The 19,557-nt window shown below is 51.6% G+C and overlaps 1 protein-coding gene across 7 annotated transcripts in view; it reads right to left on the minus strand.

Moving 5' to 3' along the window:
- Positions 1 to 18,498, minus strand: part of LOC117212306 (dachshund homolog 2) — a 143,866-nt gene extending 125,368 nt beyond the window's left edge. For 3 of the 7 annotated variants that reach the window (XM_033456998.1, XM_033456999.1, XM_033457000.1), the window contains exon 1: positions 16,848 to 18,497. In XM_033456998.1, the coding sequence (XP_033312889.1) occupies positions 16,848 to 17,629 (782 nt within the window). In that variant the 5' untranslated portion in view covers positions 17,630 to 18,497. Of the gene's footprint in view, positions 1 to 16,847 lie in introns of all 7 variants that reach the window. The other 4 variants (XM_033457002.1, XM_033457001.1, XM_033456996.1 and 1 more) reach the window with 3 other exon arrangements.
- Positions 18,499 to 19,557: the final 1,059 nt, after the last annotated feature.

Consider the following 19,557-nt stretch of genomic DNA (forward strand, 5'->3'; position numbering starts at 1 on the left):
CCTGAAATATCCCTGGTTACTGTTACAAAGTACTTGTATGTCCGGAGCCAGCGACGAGGAGGATATTTTCCCTGCCATGACACTGAGTCGGAGCTGTGACTTTCGTGGAATTAGCAGGCGAACCGAGGGACGCGAATAAAACGGAGACAGAACGGGGAAAAGCAGGAAATGAAGCGAGATAAAGGGAAAAAGAGAGCAGGAAGGCGTTCAACAAGTCGAATAAAAAAGCTCATAAATAAAGAGGAGGAATTCTCTCGCCCTGCTCTCGAACCACCCTTTGGCCTTCACCCTCTACGCCGTTCCACCGTCTCTCGCACCCTCTGCGTTTCTGCGAATGTCCCCGCGGACACCTGTTGCTGCGTTGCGCCCTCTGCAACCACGTCAAAAAGAGAAACAGAGAAACGAATGGGGACAAAAGAACGGAGAGGAAATTGGAGGCATTCGCTCGATTGCTTTCGCTGACGATCGTCGCGCGCCCGACTAGCGTCGTCCGAATTCGTCGGACGATTTACTCCCGTTTGATTTCAGCCAGCGTCGAGCAGAGAGGTCTGGGCGACATATTTTCCACGACCTCAAAACCGAAAAGTTGACGCGAAACTATCTTAGGCGAACGAGGGGAATATTAAAACGGGTATGAAAACGGAACGCGTCATCCTGTCCCGTGGTCTCCAACTTGGAAGCGTAAATACCAACGGGAGATGCGGAGCAGAGGTTACCACGCAGAGGCCGAACCACGAGTTTGCAGAGGCAGCTGCTGATTTGTGATAAATGGAATCCAGAGAACGCGACCAGAGTGGGGATATTACGCTCTGGGGCTACCCGCTAATTACAGGGTGGCCTCGAATAAATTACAACCCGACGAAAACGCCAGCTCGTTGGTGTAACGTCGCATTATAACGTAACGACGTCCTTACTAGGCCGAGGAACGTGTCGATCCGGGGAGCGAACCGGGCCACGTTCGATCACGCGTTCCCCACGTATTTCGAACCTATCGTTCCAATTGTCGACGCGATGAAACGCGGCAAACGTTTCGAGTATTTCACGCCTGTCTCTCCTATATAGCCTCTAATTCGAGAGCGTTAAATAATCGGCGGACCCGATTCGACTCGACCAGTTTCATGTGCGAGCGTATACTGGAATTCGAAACGTGTTACGTAACGCGGAAGAAATCGGGAAACTAGGAAACGAAACGAGCGTCGCTCCACGGTGCTTAACTCGCTTTAAATTCCATCTTTTTTAAGCGAGCGAAGCGTTTCTCGGGTTCGAGTAATGAGAATTCGCGATGGAAAGCGACGACGACTTAGTACGTTCCCCGTTTCACCGTGAAACGGATATCGTTTCGTCGGCCTGCGACCCGGCTCGATTACAACTTTTTATTGCATTTCCATTTCGTTTCCCGAAGCGAACAAAGAAAAGAACGGTATGCGGACTCTCGCGAGAAAGCTCGAGAGCCTGAAAATTGTGAGCACCGTGATTATTAGAATCGGTAGAGAGACGGGGCGAGGCATGGCGGGGTGACGCGTAAAAGGGGGTTCGTATCGTTTTCGCGACGAGCTCTCCTCGGGAAACAGGGAAACAAGGGGAGAAGGCCAACGACGCTCGACGCGTCTCTTTTAGTCGTGCAAACGTGTCTGAAATAATTCGGGGATGCGTGAAATCCAGGCTGGCTCTATTTGCCACGATAATCGGGGCGTAAGCGATTTCACAGGGCGAGAGACCTTAGGGGTGGAGAGCGAGGAAAAGAAGAGCGGGGAGAGAATGAGAGACGCTCATGGGACATTTAGGGTGCATTTTGTCCACCATTTGCCGGTGGCGGTAACGTTTGTTGCGAAGCAAAGAATCTACCACCCGTCGCGCGATCGACGGGGGCGAGAAATTGGGCACCTCTCGTTCAAGAGGGATGCGGAACGGCACCCGCGGCGCGATTATGCGACGCGATCTTTCAGGTACGCTGGAGCGTGGTATGAGCCGTAAAAAAAAAAAGAGAAGTTCCGTGTGCCGGGGACACAAGAGCGGAACAACTATCGGATTAAAGCGGGCGTACGCGAGCCGCTTCGGGAATATCGAACACAGGCGTCCGCACGGAAAGACGATGGAAAATTGGTCGACGCGTAAGCTGGCAGACGAGCTGGCGATATAGACAACGACCGGTAAAAGGCGGGGCAGAAATAAAGAGAGAGAGAGAGAGAAAGAGGGGGAGAGAGAGAGAGAGAGAGAGAGAGAGAGAGGAGGAGGAGGAAGAGGAGAAGGCAGAGGACGCTCATACATAATGTATGCGAAGCGTGGTGTATCCGTGACACGCGGTTCCGGCCTTCTCCGCGGACGCATCCTTCTACGACACGGTGACAAACAGGTTTCCAGCATGCGATTCGTTACGCATGACTCCTTGCGCGTTCCGTCTTGCGGCTTGAGCGGAAAATCTTCGACCGTGCCGTACTCGGCCTAACCGAGACAAAGTGTACGGGAGCGGGACAGCGTAATCGCTAATTACCGGGTAACGATTATCTCGCGGGCTGAAAAACACGCGGAACGAATTGTACGTGTACGAAGGCGCGAGGGAAACAGAGAAATAACAGGATCGGAGTCTCGATCGGGAGCACACCATGCGTAACGGTCCTCAGCGACACTATTCTGCCGTGAGATCCGAACACGACGTCCATTGTTTAATTTGTTTGCCGTTCCTTCTCCGTTTTACGATCGTTTCAGTTTGTTCTCGTGCCATGACAATCGAAGCAATCGAGATAGATATCGAGGAAAAACGGCGCCTTACCAATTCCAACATCGATCACATCGGGGAAATACAAGACAGGTTAACGCGGGGGAAAAGGTCGTTCTGTACTTATTTGCCGAATTACGGTGAGTCGAGGAGGAACGCGGACAAAACGCGAGTCACCATGACCTGGTTTAATTAAATAGTCGACGAAGCAATAGGCAATCTCCACTGATTGCCGACTATTTTAGCTGAAATGGCTAGGTATACCCACGCCGGAGTGACGTGTCCGTTAATTATGTGGCGCTTCAATTTCCTTCAACATTTCATTCGGCTCGTTACAAATCAGGAAATAAAAAGCCTAACAACGTGCAATCATAGTTCTGACGAGCGATCAACGATTACCCGGCATGCAAATTGCAAAAAAGTTCCAAGTATAAGAAAGAGGCTCGATTTTTCGGTAGACGGGAACAGACTCGAGTGTGTAACCGCGTACGCGTTAACGCGGTGTTAACGTATTCCCGGCTGGCGTTCTCGTATATTAATGAGCGCACGAGGCAACACGAAGCGAGACGCGCTACTACGTTCCCCTTTAGCCGAGGAAGCTAATTAAGAACACCGCGAGATTTCTCTGTTCGACCATCCAGCTGATAGCGCGTGATTTTTCTCGTCCGGTATCGTCCCCACTCATCCCATTCGATCCCTTTCGACGCTGCCTTCTCGTGTCGCATTTTTCTGACGCGCACGTGCCAGACTGCCCTCCTGATCTTTCGCAACGTTCCTGATCTTCTAAACGTTACGAAAGGAATTTTCGAAAAGACACGACCGACCCTACTTGCCAACGTAATAAATAGCCTGGAAAATTTCTAATGTACGAATATTAACGTTTCACCAAGTTCTCTGTGCCATCGAAGAAAGAAACTAGGCAAACAACGAAAGGTAAAAAGAAAGAAAGAAAAAAGGAGCAAGTGGTAATTGCAGGAATCGCACGATTCAGAGAGGTAGAGGTAAGACGAGAGGCAAAGCGAAGCAAGAAGGTAGAGCGCGAAAAATAGGAGTAGATGTTAGATAGATCCGAGTTGCTCGACATGGAGCCAACAACCCGAGGAATCGTAGTCGCGTAGTTATCTGGTGTCTGCCGCCTGCTACTGTTACTACCGCACTGATGGTTAGTATCATTAAAACGTAATCACTGCCGTTCGCTAACCCCGGCAATGCTAATTTCCTCGTTAATTAATGCCGAGTCTCATTGTGCTCGCGTATACCTGCAAAAGCGATTATTCGCCGACTACCGCCAACGTGTTAGACGCTAACGCGCTTCGATCCTCCATCTGGCTTCCTGTTTTCCTTTCCGTCACGGGAGGAACCATCCTCTACCGAGTACAAGAGAGGATCAAAGGGAAAAGAAAGAGCCGTAGAGGCCGTGAGAGAAGAAACGAAAAGAAGTACGCGATCTCTCTCTCTCTCTCTCTCTCTCTCTCGAGTGCCGATAAATTCTTCGCTTTTGATCCGTGCTCGCGACCACGTAATTGCGACGCGTTACAATGATCAAACGCATTGTCCATGGATAGAAGGGGACCGGTGCGTTTCTTCTCGACTGGTCCTCGGTTCGATTCTCCGACTCGAGTGCCCTCGAACCTGCACTCGAGAAGAGTGCTCGGTGTGCACAGCGCGGACGTGCTCGATCTTCCTGTCCGAGCCGAGATACGCTTCATTATCGAGCGCTAAACGGCCGTTTCTCCGGACCCACAATACCTCCCTTTGGCAAAGACCTCTTTGGCGAAATTAGTTTTGTTGCCCGTTACGGCGACAATGAGGCCCGTCTTTGGTCATCGGCTGCTCGTCGAAGGAAAAACGCAGCCACGATTCCTCGCTCATTGTCGATCAAGAGCGAAGGAACGCGCGGCGCAGAACGAAGCAGCCAGAAGAATCTGCTTTTCGTTGGGGAGATCCATGGGGAGAGGCAGATGTTTAAGATGGAACAGAAACAAAAAAGCTGTTGCCACGACGCAATGTTGAATGGAAGAACGAAATCGGCAGAGGCCTATACGCGCCCATACGCCGTCGAAGAAGTCCAGCGTATCGAGGCGACGCGACCGGCAGAGAATCGCACGGAATCGATTCTAGGAACGCAGAGATCCTCCCGTGATCGGGACCCTTCGATCGACTATGTCGATCAGCTGGCCCCGCCTATTGTATACTCGCCTGACGATGCAACTTCGACCCCAACGCCGACCAGTTTTTTAGCGAATTTAATATTTATACCGAATGACTGATGACCGTAATAGAGAAACGGGGTTGCATTGTTCGAAACGCTCGTGTCATTGATCGATACGATGCCGCTTTCCCGCTTTAGCCTTCCAGTGGGAAAACCCCGCCGTATCTAAAACCGACCACGTTCGTTCGATGTCACGCGTTAAATATCGACCTTCTTCCCTTTCCACGTTCCTTTTTTTCTGACTGATTGTGTTCAGAGATTCGAACGGAGCCACGATCGAGCAAACGTGGAAATCACCGCACGATGAATCGGCTACCTGTCGATTTCCTTTCTAAATCGCTCCCGCTGTTCCACTGTTTCAACGAATCGTTTACCAGTCTCGCGTGAAATCTCGTTCGTTCCATCGAAACGCGTTGCACCGATATGGGCTGAACGAATAAAAAGAACGTTCCCATACCAAGGAGAAACCGAACTTCCATCCGAGACCAGCAAACCCGAGGAATCATTAACGAATCATTATCGTGCTCTTCTCGGAGAGCCTAGGCCCATGAAACAAAACCATTAATGATTTCTATTTGTATTCGTTTGTTGGTTCGTTTAACGCGAAGACGGAGGGTATACCAGGCCCCGGAGCCAAGTCCCCAGTGAGTTATGTGAGAAGTTCGCTTATTTTCGTTAAGTCGAACTCCCGCGGCGCGAACAAATCGTCCGTCGCTGCCGCCGAGAGACCGAGCTTTGTTTCTTCTTTCTCTTCTCCGCTTTCCGATTCCTCTCGCTCTCCGCTGTTTGTTTCAACCACCGACCATGGACGCGGCCTTTTCTCGAAGAATCATCGAAGCGCCAGGTTTTCCAATTCGATTCCCCGTTTCAATTTCGATTTAAAAGAAAAGAAGCACGACCGAGAAATTCGAGAAACTAGGATTCCATCGGTGCGTTCTATGTTTTCTCAAGCAACTACAAGAGAATAGCCAGCCCGTCAGACCGACCTCCCTCCATGTCACTCCCTCCTTTGCCATCTATTCTTCGCTCGTTTCACGTTAAGTTGCCAAAGCTACCGAGTTCCTCACCGTCTGGGCGATGCGAACGGAATGAACGCGTATCTAGAACACGGCGTTATTTATCGGTTATGATCCGAGGAACGAAACGGTTAAGCCAATATCGTTAGTGGCGCCTGGGATGTTGGTGCAAGTCGATCGGGCACTGGTCGGTTCCCGTCATGGCGAAAGTATGGCCGCGATTACGAGTGGTCCGGGAGAAGCTGTGGGTCCCCGTCACGCGACGCGCCGCTTCATCTGTCAAAACATCGTTTTCGATCGTCCTGCCTGATATTTATCGCGATTTCAAACACGTGGGAGAGCCGCGCATCGAGGTTTGCCGGCGCCGTGAACGACGGAGACGCTCGACGGCGTACCGCCGCTGCTTGTCGCCAGACGTTTGCGTTTCGTGTTCCAATTTAAACGGGCGGAACGTCCGAGAAGAACGAAAGAGGGAACGTGTGCGCTCCGGGTCCCTGAACGAGTCACGGGAGCAGAAGGTATGCACGGCCGAGTGGAACGTACGAGAAGAGTTTCTATACCTGAATATACCCTCGGAGGCACTGACAGAAAGCGTCCCGCCCACAAAAGTAATCTCGACCCCGCGCTCCACGTTGAAGGTAAAAGAGAGACGGAGAAGGCGAGCGCCACACCTGATTCATCAGCGTGGAATAAATCGAAAGACGGACCAAAAACAAAACGAGCCACCGCGCCGCGCGTACATTTCGTTTCTTCTTCGCGTCTCACCCTCTCGCGTCTCTGTTCTCAATCCCTTCCATCCTCGGGTCTTTCCTCCGTGGAAAGGTTCATCGTTCGTTTCGTCCCTTCCGTCGTCCACACGGTGGTAATCCCGTGCACGATGTTCCGATGCATCCTGGGACCCGTTTCCACACGTTCTTCGTGTCCAATTCCTCGGTAGAAAACAAGTCAGCGCGTGTAGGTGTACGCAGCCGTCTCTCTGTCTCTCGTCTCGCCACATTCTCTCTCGCGCTCTCAGTCCTCGGACTCGGCCAGGTACGCCCCGACCCTCGCCGTATATAAATTACCTTTTTAATTTCCCGCCAAGACAAATGATTTAATTTATTCTATCAATTATTAGCGAGAAACGAATAGACGCGAGCCAAGGGAGGAGGGGACTTGTTTGGTTTTCATTTCGATTCGTCGATGTATTCGATCCTCTTGTTGTATCTCTTCCCCATCCCCAGCTCTCCGTTTCTACTCCTCCTCTTATGCCCACAATTCTCCCATCTTTCATCGCTGGATCGCGACTTTCATCCCCGGTCCATCGATTCCCATTCCGATGACACAACGAAGCAACTAATTGAGAGATAGACGTCGACACGTTGATCGAGAACGTGAAATATTCGAACACGACGACGATGGAAACGGAAACGAGGGTGTAGGAACCGTAAATGGTTCTCTCTTGGCCGATAAAATTGGGAAGAAGCGGCGCAAAATGAATGGGCAAAAGAGGAAAGAAGGTTGCCAGGACATATGTTTCTACTGGTAGACAGAGCTGAGACTCTTGTTGAAACCGGTTCGACGTGTGTCTGGTCCAGGCTAGGTCAGTTATTCAAAAACTGAAATATCGCCTCATTAACGGCAGCTCGTTTGCGAACTCTCTAAGGAAGCAAGAATACGCGTGCCCCCGTCGTCGTCTTAGCCCTCGACGTGGTTTCCGTCGTTTCGTTGCCGCCGCTTGTTTTCATGTTCCGTTGTTCGGTTTCTCCTAGTATAGCCGACGATTAACCGAAACGAGGGTTTTTCGACGCGACAGTGGACGAAAATGCGAAAGAACGTCGAGAAACGAGAGAGCGAGTATCTCGAGACGAAGGAAGGCGTCGTTCTCGTTCGGTCTGGTTACGAGCTTTTTTCCACGAGGTAGTTTCACAACGGACGACCGGAGAGGAATCGTCGGCGCGAATACGAATAAAGCCAAGGACGCCGATGAAACCGCTCGAGGACTGCTTTTTCCTTCTCGCGTAACATCGTAAGTATCGAAGGTTCGGTTTGCCGGCCGCGTCTAAAGGTAGAAATTTTCAGGAATTATCGTGGTAGAAAACGATCGACCGAGACGGCACTGCCTTGCCCCTTTGTCCACAGCCTGGTGGAAATCGTTCGAGCAAACGGAGAACAGAGAATGGACCGAGACTCGGAGACTGTATAGAGAGCATACGAGTCGCGCGCCTTGGTATTTTACTTGATCGCTCTCTCCTGCGGATAGTTCACGGCGATTTAATGCACGATTACGAACAGGCGTTCGCGCTCGTTTCCAACGACTCGCATCGACCTGGTTATCTCGCGAAGATTCGGCCAAGTCGTCGCGAGAATCGGATAAGGAGAGTTCGTGCCTAGAGTCTCGTGGCCGGTTCCGCGCCAATTAATCATCGTCCCGCGCGGTTAAGAGGCCAATTAAGTTCCGCTTTTGCAAGTCTGATTGTCCGTACGTGCGATCCGTGGGCTTACATACGCGGTTCACCTAGCCCGTTCGTGCTTTATCTATCGCACTGCGCTCGAATTAAAATGTACTTTATGGCTCGTGTCAGCCGATAGCGATCGCCGTAAGGATCTCTCTCATTCCATCGCTCTCTTTCTTCTTCTCACCTGTCCCCGAGTTGTTATATACATGCGGTCGAAACAACGATATTCTTTACGTACCAAACGCCGTTCATCCATAATTCAAGGATCGCGGTACGCACCTACGTGTACGCGTACATCACCGAGATTTCGCTCGAAACGTCGATCGTACGAAACTTTTATGGAGACGAATTCCAGGCTCGGGAACGGAGCACTGTGAAATCTCGAATTGGACGTGATATTTCGCGATGCGAAATTCGGCCGGCCTCGAACGTAGATCGGCCGCAATTTCTTTCGGTTAAACGGAAGAGAGCTCGGGGACGCGGTAATGAGCGACGTTGATAAATAGCGGACCGCATCGAGAACTCGAACCCTTCGTAATTACACGTCTATGCCCACTGCCGATCGCACCTCTCGTAACAGACGCCTGGCGATCGGTAAATAATCCAATAACTGCAACCATCGAACTTTTATTTTTTATTAAATGCGCTATTCTTTAGCTTGAATGCCGAACGAATATTTTGTACAAGGTTTTTGTCATTACAGATCGATGTTATACTGTTTTACTGAAGTTTCGCATAGTCGGACGATTCTCTCAGACGCATTTTCCTCTCGGCTCGAGTAAGAAAAGAAGGACGTTGCCGTCGATACGAGACGTATCCCGTGCCGTTGCGAACCGGCACTAGATGTATCAACGTCGGCACTTAATAACACCTCGTAGTCTCGTTCTTCGGGGGTCCGCAACCGTAACGACGACCGTGAACGCCGCCGGGTAATTTGGCACAATGATATAATTACACATCACTGGCGATTATCTCGATTGCTCGTATCATAGAATAGCCGTGTCGGGATCTCCGTTCCGCGCGAGCTTCGTAACCCCTTGCGAAAAAGTAGATTGCTCGAAATTCGTGCGATTCGCAGTGATTCAACGTCGATCGATATCTTACGCGTTCGAATATCGAAATCGTGATCGATTTGTGCGACGAAAAACCGAGCAGACATAGATGGAACGAAGTTAGATTTGCGCGAAGAAAGCATCGAGAATAGAGAAGAAGAGGAGGCGGAACGAGAAACGAAGGCGTGCGTGCAACACGCGAGCTGACCGCACGCGTGTAAAGATGGTTCCTCCAGACGGTGTCTGACGAGCCGGCAAACGCCGACTTCGACTCTAACTACGACTCCGACTTCGAGTTCGACTTGCACTCGCAGACTGTGTGTCGACTCGAAACGAGGCTTCCCTTCAAAAGCTGTACGTATGTCGGGGCCTATCACGACGGGCGTCCATGTACGGAAGATCGGGCCGACGTCGAGTACAGGGATCGTTACTCGTGGGAGTCCGTGAGAGGGCTAGCGTTGATTGACGCGCGACGTTACGCCAAACTCGACGGCACGCGAGCCAAGCAAACGGCCTCGATTGGTAGCGATTTCGCCTCGGTAACTGGCAAACAAACCCGCCGACTACGAATGGAGATAGAGACCCGAAGGGGCAGGGACTGATCCGCACGGACATGATCCTTCCATCCGCGAGTCGCGAATCCCAGCGTGCGGTACGTACTACGCGAAACCGTGCCGATTATAGGGCCGACTATCCTCTGCCTGCTACCAGATTACTAGATTACAGTTGTCCGTCGAGATGTTACCGGCTCGAACGTTGCTCCGAATGAGTAGCTTCGAGCTAGACGGCCGAGAAACCGCCGTGCGCTATGGAAATTCCGATTGCTTCTCGACAATTTCTCGACCCTTCGATTCCAGTCTCGAAGGCATCTCTGCTCGTATACGCGGATTCACTCCTGTTTTTCGATTGGAAATGGAATTTCTGTCTCACGATGAACGAGGATCCTGGTTCGTTGGCTGATCGGATATCGGTGGTAGTATCGCGCGAATCCCTCTATACGAGAATATATTTCATGGTCGACGATAACGGGGAATTCTTGTATGGTTCGTTGTAACAGTAGCTTAAAATACCGAACGAACGTCTACCAGGGAGGTCTCGTGCGTCGTTTAATTACCGTGTGTAACAAGTTCGAGTGGCCTGCCGTGCGCACGAAACCCCTCTCGAGAAAGGGGTGCGATATGCTCGCTGACGTCGTCCACGAATCACTCGAAATTACCGAGTACCGTTGCGACTCACACCCATTCCCTCTTTCTATACCACCCCTTGGCAGCCTTCCTCCTGTCTCGGCCAGCAACGCCACCCCTCGCTCCGCCTTATCCAACCGGCCACCTTTTCTACTCGTACGCAGCACCGTTTCAATCCGCCAGATAATCGGTGCAATTACAAAACCGACCAAAGGGGAGGTATCCCCCGTACAAATGTACGCAGTAGCAGTCGCAGGCCACGTTGTTGCCTGGATTATTTTTTCTCCGCTCCGAAGAGTCGTAGCGTACGAAGGTAGAAGGTTTCAAGCTAGATAAATCTTGGCACTGAAGAAGCAGAGGGTCGAGTGTTAAGTACGACAAAAATGTCGAGAGGAACGTCGCGACAGTGGAAGGTTGTCTTTTAGGAAAGGGTCGACTAGAAGGGTAGGCCTCGTTGATACGACGAGGGTGGAGGATCAGGGGAAACAGCGAGATACCCAAGGGTCTGCCTGTAGTCAGCTGTTTTAATGTGGGTCACCAGTTCCTACAAAACGATCGATTTCCGTCTAACTGCGAATTCTACGCTCTTCGTCTCTTCTTCCACTCGCCGAAACTTCGAGACATTACCGACAAGCTGCCGTAACGTTCCAGGCCAGCTGGTTCGGCGAACATCGTCCTTTGCGATCGAGGCGTCCGCAGGATCGCACCCTCGATCGATCACCCGTACGTTCGTCCACTTTTCGTCGAGCTACCACCGATACGATCTACGTAATCGCGATAACATCGGGAAACGTTGATAGAAGCCGGCGATCTGGCGCTAAATATTCCATCGGCCCGTGTTGCGCTATGATTTATGCTGGCGCGAACAATGTGGAAAAGTAACGGGTCGCGCGAAACAGATGGTCGGTGTCGATGTTGCGATTTGGACGGTACTCGAACCCCCTTTATGCCCCGGTTGGAGAGAAGATGGTGGAGCGAAAAGTCGCGGGGCCAAAGGTTTGCCTAGTTTCACCGAGAAAAAGACGCCTCGTGGTTGTTTACTCGAACTGAACAACCCTACTGTGCACACACTGCTGCAAGATATAAGCTCGGCTACGCGCACATGGCAAATACATATTTATGTAGGAGGCGTAACTCGCATCGCTCTAAGAACACCAAGTTCCAACAAACTCACTGACCCGATAAAAAAGTCGAGAGTAGAACAGGAGTTATACCTTCCATTTATGGAATTCTCGTGTCCACGGTTTAAAGCGAACGATTTAATCCAACGGAAGGGAGACGAAATGGCTCTTTCAGTCGTTTTATGCAATTAATTTGCTACGTCTTTCCGGCATCCGTGTAATTATAAACATCGCTTTCACAAACGTATAGACGCATAGTCGTGTCGCTCCTGAAATTCCTCTATATTTACCACTGGAGTCCGTTGAAGACAATTTAATTCTCATCGTATTACCAAACATCGAACTTGCTGCTATCGCCTCGATTCGACACCAGCCGATACGCGATTCCTCGTTCGCTTCCTTCGAACTAGTTCCACTGATTCTTTCCCTCTCGCCCTCCAGCCATTCATTTTTCTTTTCCCTTCCCATTAAACCTATTTTTAATTAAGCTATTTTAAGTTAAATGAAACATTTCTTTCGTTACTTGCCTTCGTAACAGCAATTAATACCGCGTCACGCCCATTTACCATCTCTTTGATTTCTCTTCTATGGTCGCTATTTTATTGTATGTATAAACGACTCCGTTCTATATATAGTGCCACAAAGTCGATACGTAATAATATTTCACATGACGCGTATATTGCATTTAGATGCGACGAAAGAATTCGTATTGTTTCGCTTGAAGCGATGTTACACGCGCATTTGTAACGAGCGGAATTTCCAGATCGTACGCGCATATTTCAGATAAGGAATCGTTCAGCGTCATCAATGGCGTTCCAAAAAGCAAGTCGGCCAAGATCCCGTGATCTTACAACTGGATGGATAAAAGTGTAGGAACCGATAAATGGAAATATCGTGGATAATCGGTGGCACGAACAGAAGAAAGACAAGGAGTCAGGGAACGGGAGCCTGGCGCCGTTACGATACAATGCCGACCCCGAGATGACTTGCATCCATATCGAGCTGCACGAGGAGAGGAATCGGCGATCCTAGCCACAGGCGCTTTCGTTCGACTTCCTCCTTACTTTTCCCTTCCCTCCCCTCTTGCCTGTCTTCTATGAATTCACGTAGTTCGCGAGCAACGATTTCATCGTCTACCGCGTTTATTATTAGATTCCGTACTCGGCGCTACCGAGTTCGCAGCTTGCGAGAATTTTTCCACGGGGAGAGGCGAAATCGAATACTTTTCACGGAGGATCGCTTTCTTGAGAAAAAATTAAGTAATTATTGGAAGATCAAGCAACTCTCGTAACAAGTGCAAACCAAGGGAGAAAACGAAGAAAGCAGAGAGAAAGAGAGAGAGAGAGAGACAGAGAAACAGAAGAAGAAAAGTTGGATTAAAAGCGAGGGAAATTGTCGGAAAGACGGAAGAAGAAGACGATAATGAGGAATGGTAGAAAAATAAAGAAAGACGCAGAAGGTTCGGTTAATCCTTCTTGTTTGTCTTTACGTTAATTATCTAGAATTAAGAACGCTGCTTGTCGCGGCGCACCGGCCGGCGGATTACTGGCTCGATTATTACTTATTGCAGATTATTAATTACCGAGAATTACCGTCTCGGTGCTCGGCTGGGGTTCGACTTCGTGGAGGGTAGCGGGAGCGTTCGAAGGAAAGCTCGGTATGAGATTTATAGCAAAGGCATCGGATCGATTTCATTTCGAAGGAATGACGTGTTTTCGGTCCGACGTAAACCGGTAGAGGAGGAGAATCGTGCGTCTTCGTTAACGGGAAACGCGAACGCGTGCACGAAATTCTAGTCGACAACAATGGAGTGATGCATGTGATAAAAACGTGCTGTAACCGGGTGCAGGATGCAACGTGAAAACAGAAAAACATCGGTAGAGAACGCTGATAGACGAAAGCCGTGATGAGCGCGGCCACGTCGTTGCAACAAAATGTACGCGTATCTGTGTCAAAAGCGGCCCCTGGACAATAATAGAAGCCCTTAAAAACGTAAAGCTGCCTAGCGGGCTGGTTGGGCGCGCGTGGGTTATGAAACCGAAAAAGAAAAAAGGAAAAAAACGCACAGCGGCCGAGCCAGCTGCCGTATTCGATACAATCGCCGAGCGGATAAGTTCTCTGCGGAAGATAAATGGAAGCATCGGGGTTCGATCGTCGCGAACAACCACGAGAACTTGGTACTCGAGCCAGGGAATAATTGCTCGCTGGGAAAACACGATTTCACGAACGATCTTTTCTCTGCTTCTGCTTGTTGTTCGCCTATCGTTGGTACTGCTGTGTCTACCTCCTTTCCATTCTGCTTCGATTTGGAAATCGTACTACTTTCCATACGAGGCGTTCCGCGAGCATAGCTCACGCATGTACGCGCGCTTAACTCGAAAGCGCGTACTCTTTTAATCGCGCAGCTAGACTCGAGACGCGATTGTGCATAAGCACACGGCAACAACGAAAGAGGAGTTGAGAGGAACGAGCCAAGGAAATAAATATTAATAACGATGCTTCCTCTCCCCGTGACCCTCCCCCTGTCCTCTCTTTCTCCTTCGCGCGCATATTCTTTCGATCTCTCCTCCTCTCAACCTCCCACTCGCGCATTTCTTCCCCCGGTGCAACCAGACTCTCGTTCCTTTCCCTCCCAACCCCCGGCCGCCCTCCTGCCATGCCGCCTTCCGTCTTTCTTTCTCTCTCTCCGTTAGTCTCCGAGTGCGCGTCTGTGCATTGTTAGGGCCATTACGGGAGCCAATTAATCTATGCACAATTTTATAATTAAACGGCTAATAGCGCATAGAATTATAGTCCAGGGCCGCGCGCACTCCCACGTATCCTGCTGCGTTCGTGGGTTACGTATACGCGCCGAGAAAGACATTTAAGGGAAGGAAGAAGGAAAGGAAGAAGATAGAAACGAGGAAATCTCGTTCGTGTGCGCGGTTTCTTATCGCGATCTACCGCTTATTCGTTCACTCGCTCGCGCGCTTCTTCATTCTCTTTTCGTCTTCTGGCGTCTTTCGATGAAACGCTATCGGGACACGCGGACGTTTCGCGGCGATCCACACCGCTCGGTCAGAATCCAGCAAATTGACGAGGATAATTGCCTCGTCTCGTTAGCGAGCGTATATGGCATCAATTAGGCATATTCGAGAAGAAAAGAGTACTGAACTAGCCTCGATGCACGGAATCGAGGACACTGCGCGGCGACGATTCTCGCGTAGGCGATAGTCAAACCGTACTTTCGATCCCTGATCCAAGGGACGATGAGCGCGGATTGGGTCCAGGGGAGAACGTGGTGGTCGGACACGAGGAAGCGAGCGTTGCAGCGCAGCCGGTGCCACGCTATAAACCGCAAGAAAAATCCCCCTGAATTATCGGTGCGGTTCTCGGTGCATGCTGTTGCATCGATGGCGATAGAAGCGCGCTGGCCACGGTCGGATGACCGTGTAACTGTGTGCGCGGACCAACGGTCCATGGATGGAACATCGGTGTGTAGTCGTTGCCGCTGTTACCACTGCCGTGCATTATCAGAATGTAACGACGTCAGCGGTACACGCGACGAGGCCGGACCGCACACACGAGAACCATACCGCGGTCTCTTAATCATCCGATTTTTCCTGGCGATACTCCCTCGCCGCTCCTGCCGCCCCTTTCACCCCCGCTCGATCCTGCCCCTCTCATTTTTCCAATCGATTTTTGGCTAGCACACTCTCGTATTCACCGAGATAACGAACCACGTTAATTCCGCGTTGTTCCATACATCGTAGATCAATTACACGCGATACCTTCGACATTCCATTCGAAGCACGAGGAGCAGGTTAAGCGTTCTCCGATAGAACAATCTACGAAACGTTTAGTCGCTATTTCGACGAGATCGTTGGTCCCTAGAGAGAAGAAGGAGCGCGTGAAGAAGAGCCCGCGCACGAGCCGACGGCTCGGCCAACTCTGTTCTGTGACTACGACTCGGATTATTTGGATCCCTATCCCTATAGCTTTCTCTTTCCTCCCGTTTTCTCTTTCTCTCCCTGGTCTCTTTTCCGTCTCTGTTCCCTCCGTTCGCTATCCCTCGGCCCTCTTTCTCCTTCGCCCTCTCTGTGTCGCGCTGAATCCGTTTCCGTTGCGACTGCCACTGCGCGCTGCTCGCCGCGATACTATTGTCCACCGACGCCACTGCCTCGCCACCGAATCCACTCTACTTGCGCTTAGCCCTTTCGGCGAGTCTCGATTACGCAGCAAGACGATTTGGCGAGATGAAGAAGCAACGGCAGACCGAGTTAAAGGAGGAAATAGTTGGAACGTAGGACGCGTAGGGAGACTCTAAAGTCTGGGACAATATTTCCCCGATAACACCGGATCCCCTCGTTCCGTTTACCATTCCGTTTCGTCTGCCGTCTGACTCGTGGGTGGGGTAAGCTTGTACTACAGCCACTTCTCTCTGTCTCGTCGGTGGGGACGATTCATTCAGAGAAACTGCCGTGAAAGGGACACCTGTTGGCACGGAGGCCCGTTGACAATTCCAGATACAAGGGCACGTGCCTTTACCACAGCCTCCTTTTCCGTAGATACGGCTGGTGATGGAGAATATATCGAAACGAAATGTCAGAGTCGATCGTAAAAGTAGAGTAGTGTCGAAGAGTAGTCGGTCGAAGAGATGAAATTTGTTCCTCGTTTCGATTCGATGGATAGAGCATAGTCGGACTATAGACGATAAGAAAGGAGTCCTCTGTAAACACGGTTAGGAGGAAACGAAACGCGTGTCGAGAAGAAGGGAACGCGCGATTAAAATATTTTTTGGTCGACCGGTAGCTCGGTAAGGAACGTAGCTGGCCGAAGATAAAGTGCTGCCCAGAGGCGACACCGGGCGTTATTAATACACACGAGGATGGTAGCTTCCGTTCTCGGCAACAGAAGCTACAAAAAGCGCACAAACAACCGTAGGTGGCTCTATACCTACGATCGTTGTTATCGTCGCGAATCATCGGCAGATCAGGATAATTTCATACGAAGCCGTGTGCCAGCTTTAGAAAGGTTCGTTCGATCGTTAGCCCTTCTGTTTCACCCTTTTAACCTAGCCGAGGAGATAGTTGCTAGTCTAAATAGCACCGCGATCTATTTCCGTTTACCTGGCCGTGGTGCAGTCCCTGTAGAGTATGTCGAAGTCCTTGCAGCTAAGCAGCTTGCATCGATTGACGCCTGGCTGGATGGCTCCGAGTCCACGCAGAATCCTAACTTGTTCGACATTGCACACCAACGGCACTATATCGAGCCTCTTGAGTTTTGTGTAGACGGTGTGCAAGCCACCGACTAGGTGCTTAAGGAAGAGCTCGAACGCTTGCGGTAGGCAGAGCATCGTGTCCCCGGCTATGATGAACGCGGCCACCTTCTGGCCACGGTAATCGACCAGTTTGCACTCGTTCGCTGTGGGATCGCTGGTACTGATCGGTGGCGGGCTGTTGTACGATCTCGGAGGCAGAACAGCGTGATGGGCGGCCATCAGCTCGAGCGGCGAGCCATGATGACCGCTGAGCATGCCGCCGAGTTGTCCCAACAGGCCCAATCCCGGTGGCGGTAGGCCTGGCATACGGGGCACCATGCCTGGCGGTGCACCAGGTGCTCCTCCGGCGGAAAGAGGCGGCGGACTCAACGGAAGTCCCTGAGGTGGCGAACCTCTGGTTGGCGATCCCGGCGTGGGAACGCCGCGATGCTGTTGCTGTTGCGATTGTTGCTCGCGAATCTGGTCCCGCGGATGAGGTTGTTGATGCGACGGTGGCGGTTGATGCTGCGACCCGTGAAGCTGTTGCTGATTTTGTTGAGCCGACGGGCTGTGTGGATGTTTGGGACTGCCGGTTACGGGACTGGCGCGGCTGCTGTGATCCGAAGCGCTATCCATCGCTCCGTGATCCATCGACTCTCTAAAGGACACGTGTCTTTCTCTTGTTGACCACGTTCCTTAAGATTTATTCTTTTGCCTTCTCAATGGGAACTCCTTCTCGCCCGTTCCTCGGAGATGTCGTTTCTTCGCTCTGCCTCTCTCCTCGCCGCAGTTCTCGCCACGTGGACACCACGAGATACGAGGAACTCGGGATACCGGCACGAGTCAACGCATACTAGACCGATCTCTTCTTCTTTTCGTACCGATTCTAGCTCGTTCGGCTGCCAACACCAGCCGACGAGGAAGCTGCCGTCGATCCAGGGTCAGCCACGGGTATCTCAGCTCTTCGCAAGCGTCACTGTCACTCGGGTAAACTGTCGCGTCTCACGGAGTACGTTGGACCGTGTACGTAAGTAACAATTTCACTGTGCACAACCACTGGAACAATCGTGTCCATGACAGTCGACCGTTGTCACTCGATACGGGCCTCGACGTCGACTTCGTTCTCGTTGCGGACAGGTCCGTGTTCCGCGTGACGCTGGTCGGCTTCGCTCGAGGAGCAGCCAAGCTGCCCCTCGTTCAACGATTCACCAACCACGAGTTTTCCTTCGCGACGCGTAGGTGCTTTTCTTCTCACTGAGGAAACTGGTTCACACGAGAGTAGACGACTAGATGACGCGATGTCGCGCGACAATATTTCTTGCCTTTGAAAAACGCGTGGACAACGAACCGTCGTTGTTGGGTCGAGGACGATCGGTAGGACAGGATTGACGCATAGACGAGGGACGCGCGACGCAAACGACAGCGACGTACACCGCGAACGCAAACGAGAACGACGAAGATACTGTCGCGCGTGATAGCAACCGCGAGAACGACGATGATGACACGAACACAACGACGACGACGACGGCGACGATGACGATGACGACGACGACGATGACGATGATGATGACGACGACGACGACGACGACGACGACGACGGCGACAGCAGCGGCGGCGGCGACGACGACGACGACGACGACGACGACGACGAAAGCGGCTGCGGCTGCGGCGGTAACTCGCAGGGACGCGCGTCGCTCGTTCTCAAAGTGGCAAACGCTCTCTCGGTCGAGTCGGGAGTATTTCCCTACCCAGTCACAGATGTAATAAATAAAAACATCAGTGGAAGCCCGAGGAACGGGGAGGATGGGCGTTCTGTGCGCGCAACCGACTATCCGGTTGGCGGAGCCACCGGGGTGGCAGTTCTCCCTATTGGACGGTAACCTCGTACCGTCGACGCCTTTCGAACCTTCCCTCGGCTGGTGGCGGGACGAGCGAGTATTCCCCACTACGAGGCAACCTCTGCCACCGACGACGCGCACCGACGATGCCGACCGGGACGATTCCGGGGGCGACTAACACACGGAGACATCCAGACGCAGACGCGAGTCTCGACAAGACAGTACGATTCGAACCTACCGCCGATCTACGCGCTACGAGTGGGGATTTCTTCTTTTTCCTCGCGACCTCTCCCTCCACACCACCCTTTGCTCTCTCGGCTCGCCTCTCCTCGCTGCCCCTCGTAGCCCACGTTACTCTTTACCTCGCCTCACCTAAACCTAACCTCCCCCTAACACCGACCCACCCCACCGCGCTTCTGTCGCGTTTCGGGTCTTCCCTCCTCCTCCTCCTCCTCCTCCTCCTCCTCCTCCACCTCCTCCTCCTCCACCTCCTTCTCCTCCTCCTTCTTTCTCCTTTCTTCTCTTCCCTTTTTTGCTTTCTTCCGCGCGGTACCCCTCGCCAGTTTCCTTTTCTCTTTCGTTCACGACTTTTCCGTTTACCAACCCCTTCGTCGCTTTCCTTCCACTCTTTTCGTTTGCTATCTGTGTCTCTCGCTCGCCTTCTTTCCCTCTGTTCCTTTCTCTTTTCTTCGCCACCCCGTGCGCCCAAACTCTCCTATTCGCTACCTTTCTTCTTTTGCT

Source organism: Bombus bifarius, unplaced genomic scaffold (genome assembly GCF_011952205.1).
Source record: "Bombus bifarius isolate JDL3187 unplaced genomic scaffold, Bbif_JDL3187 scf7180000008288, whole genome shotgun sequence".
In the NCBI taxonomy this organism is placed as follows: Eukaryota; Metazoa; Arthropoda; class Insecta; order Hymenoptera; family Apidae; genus Bombus; species Bombus bifarius.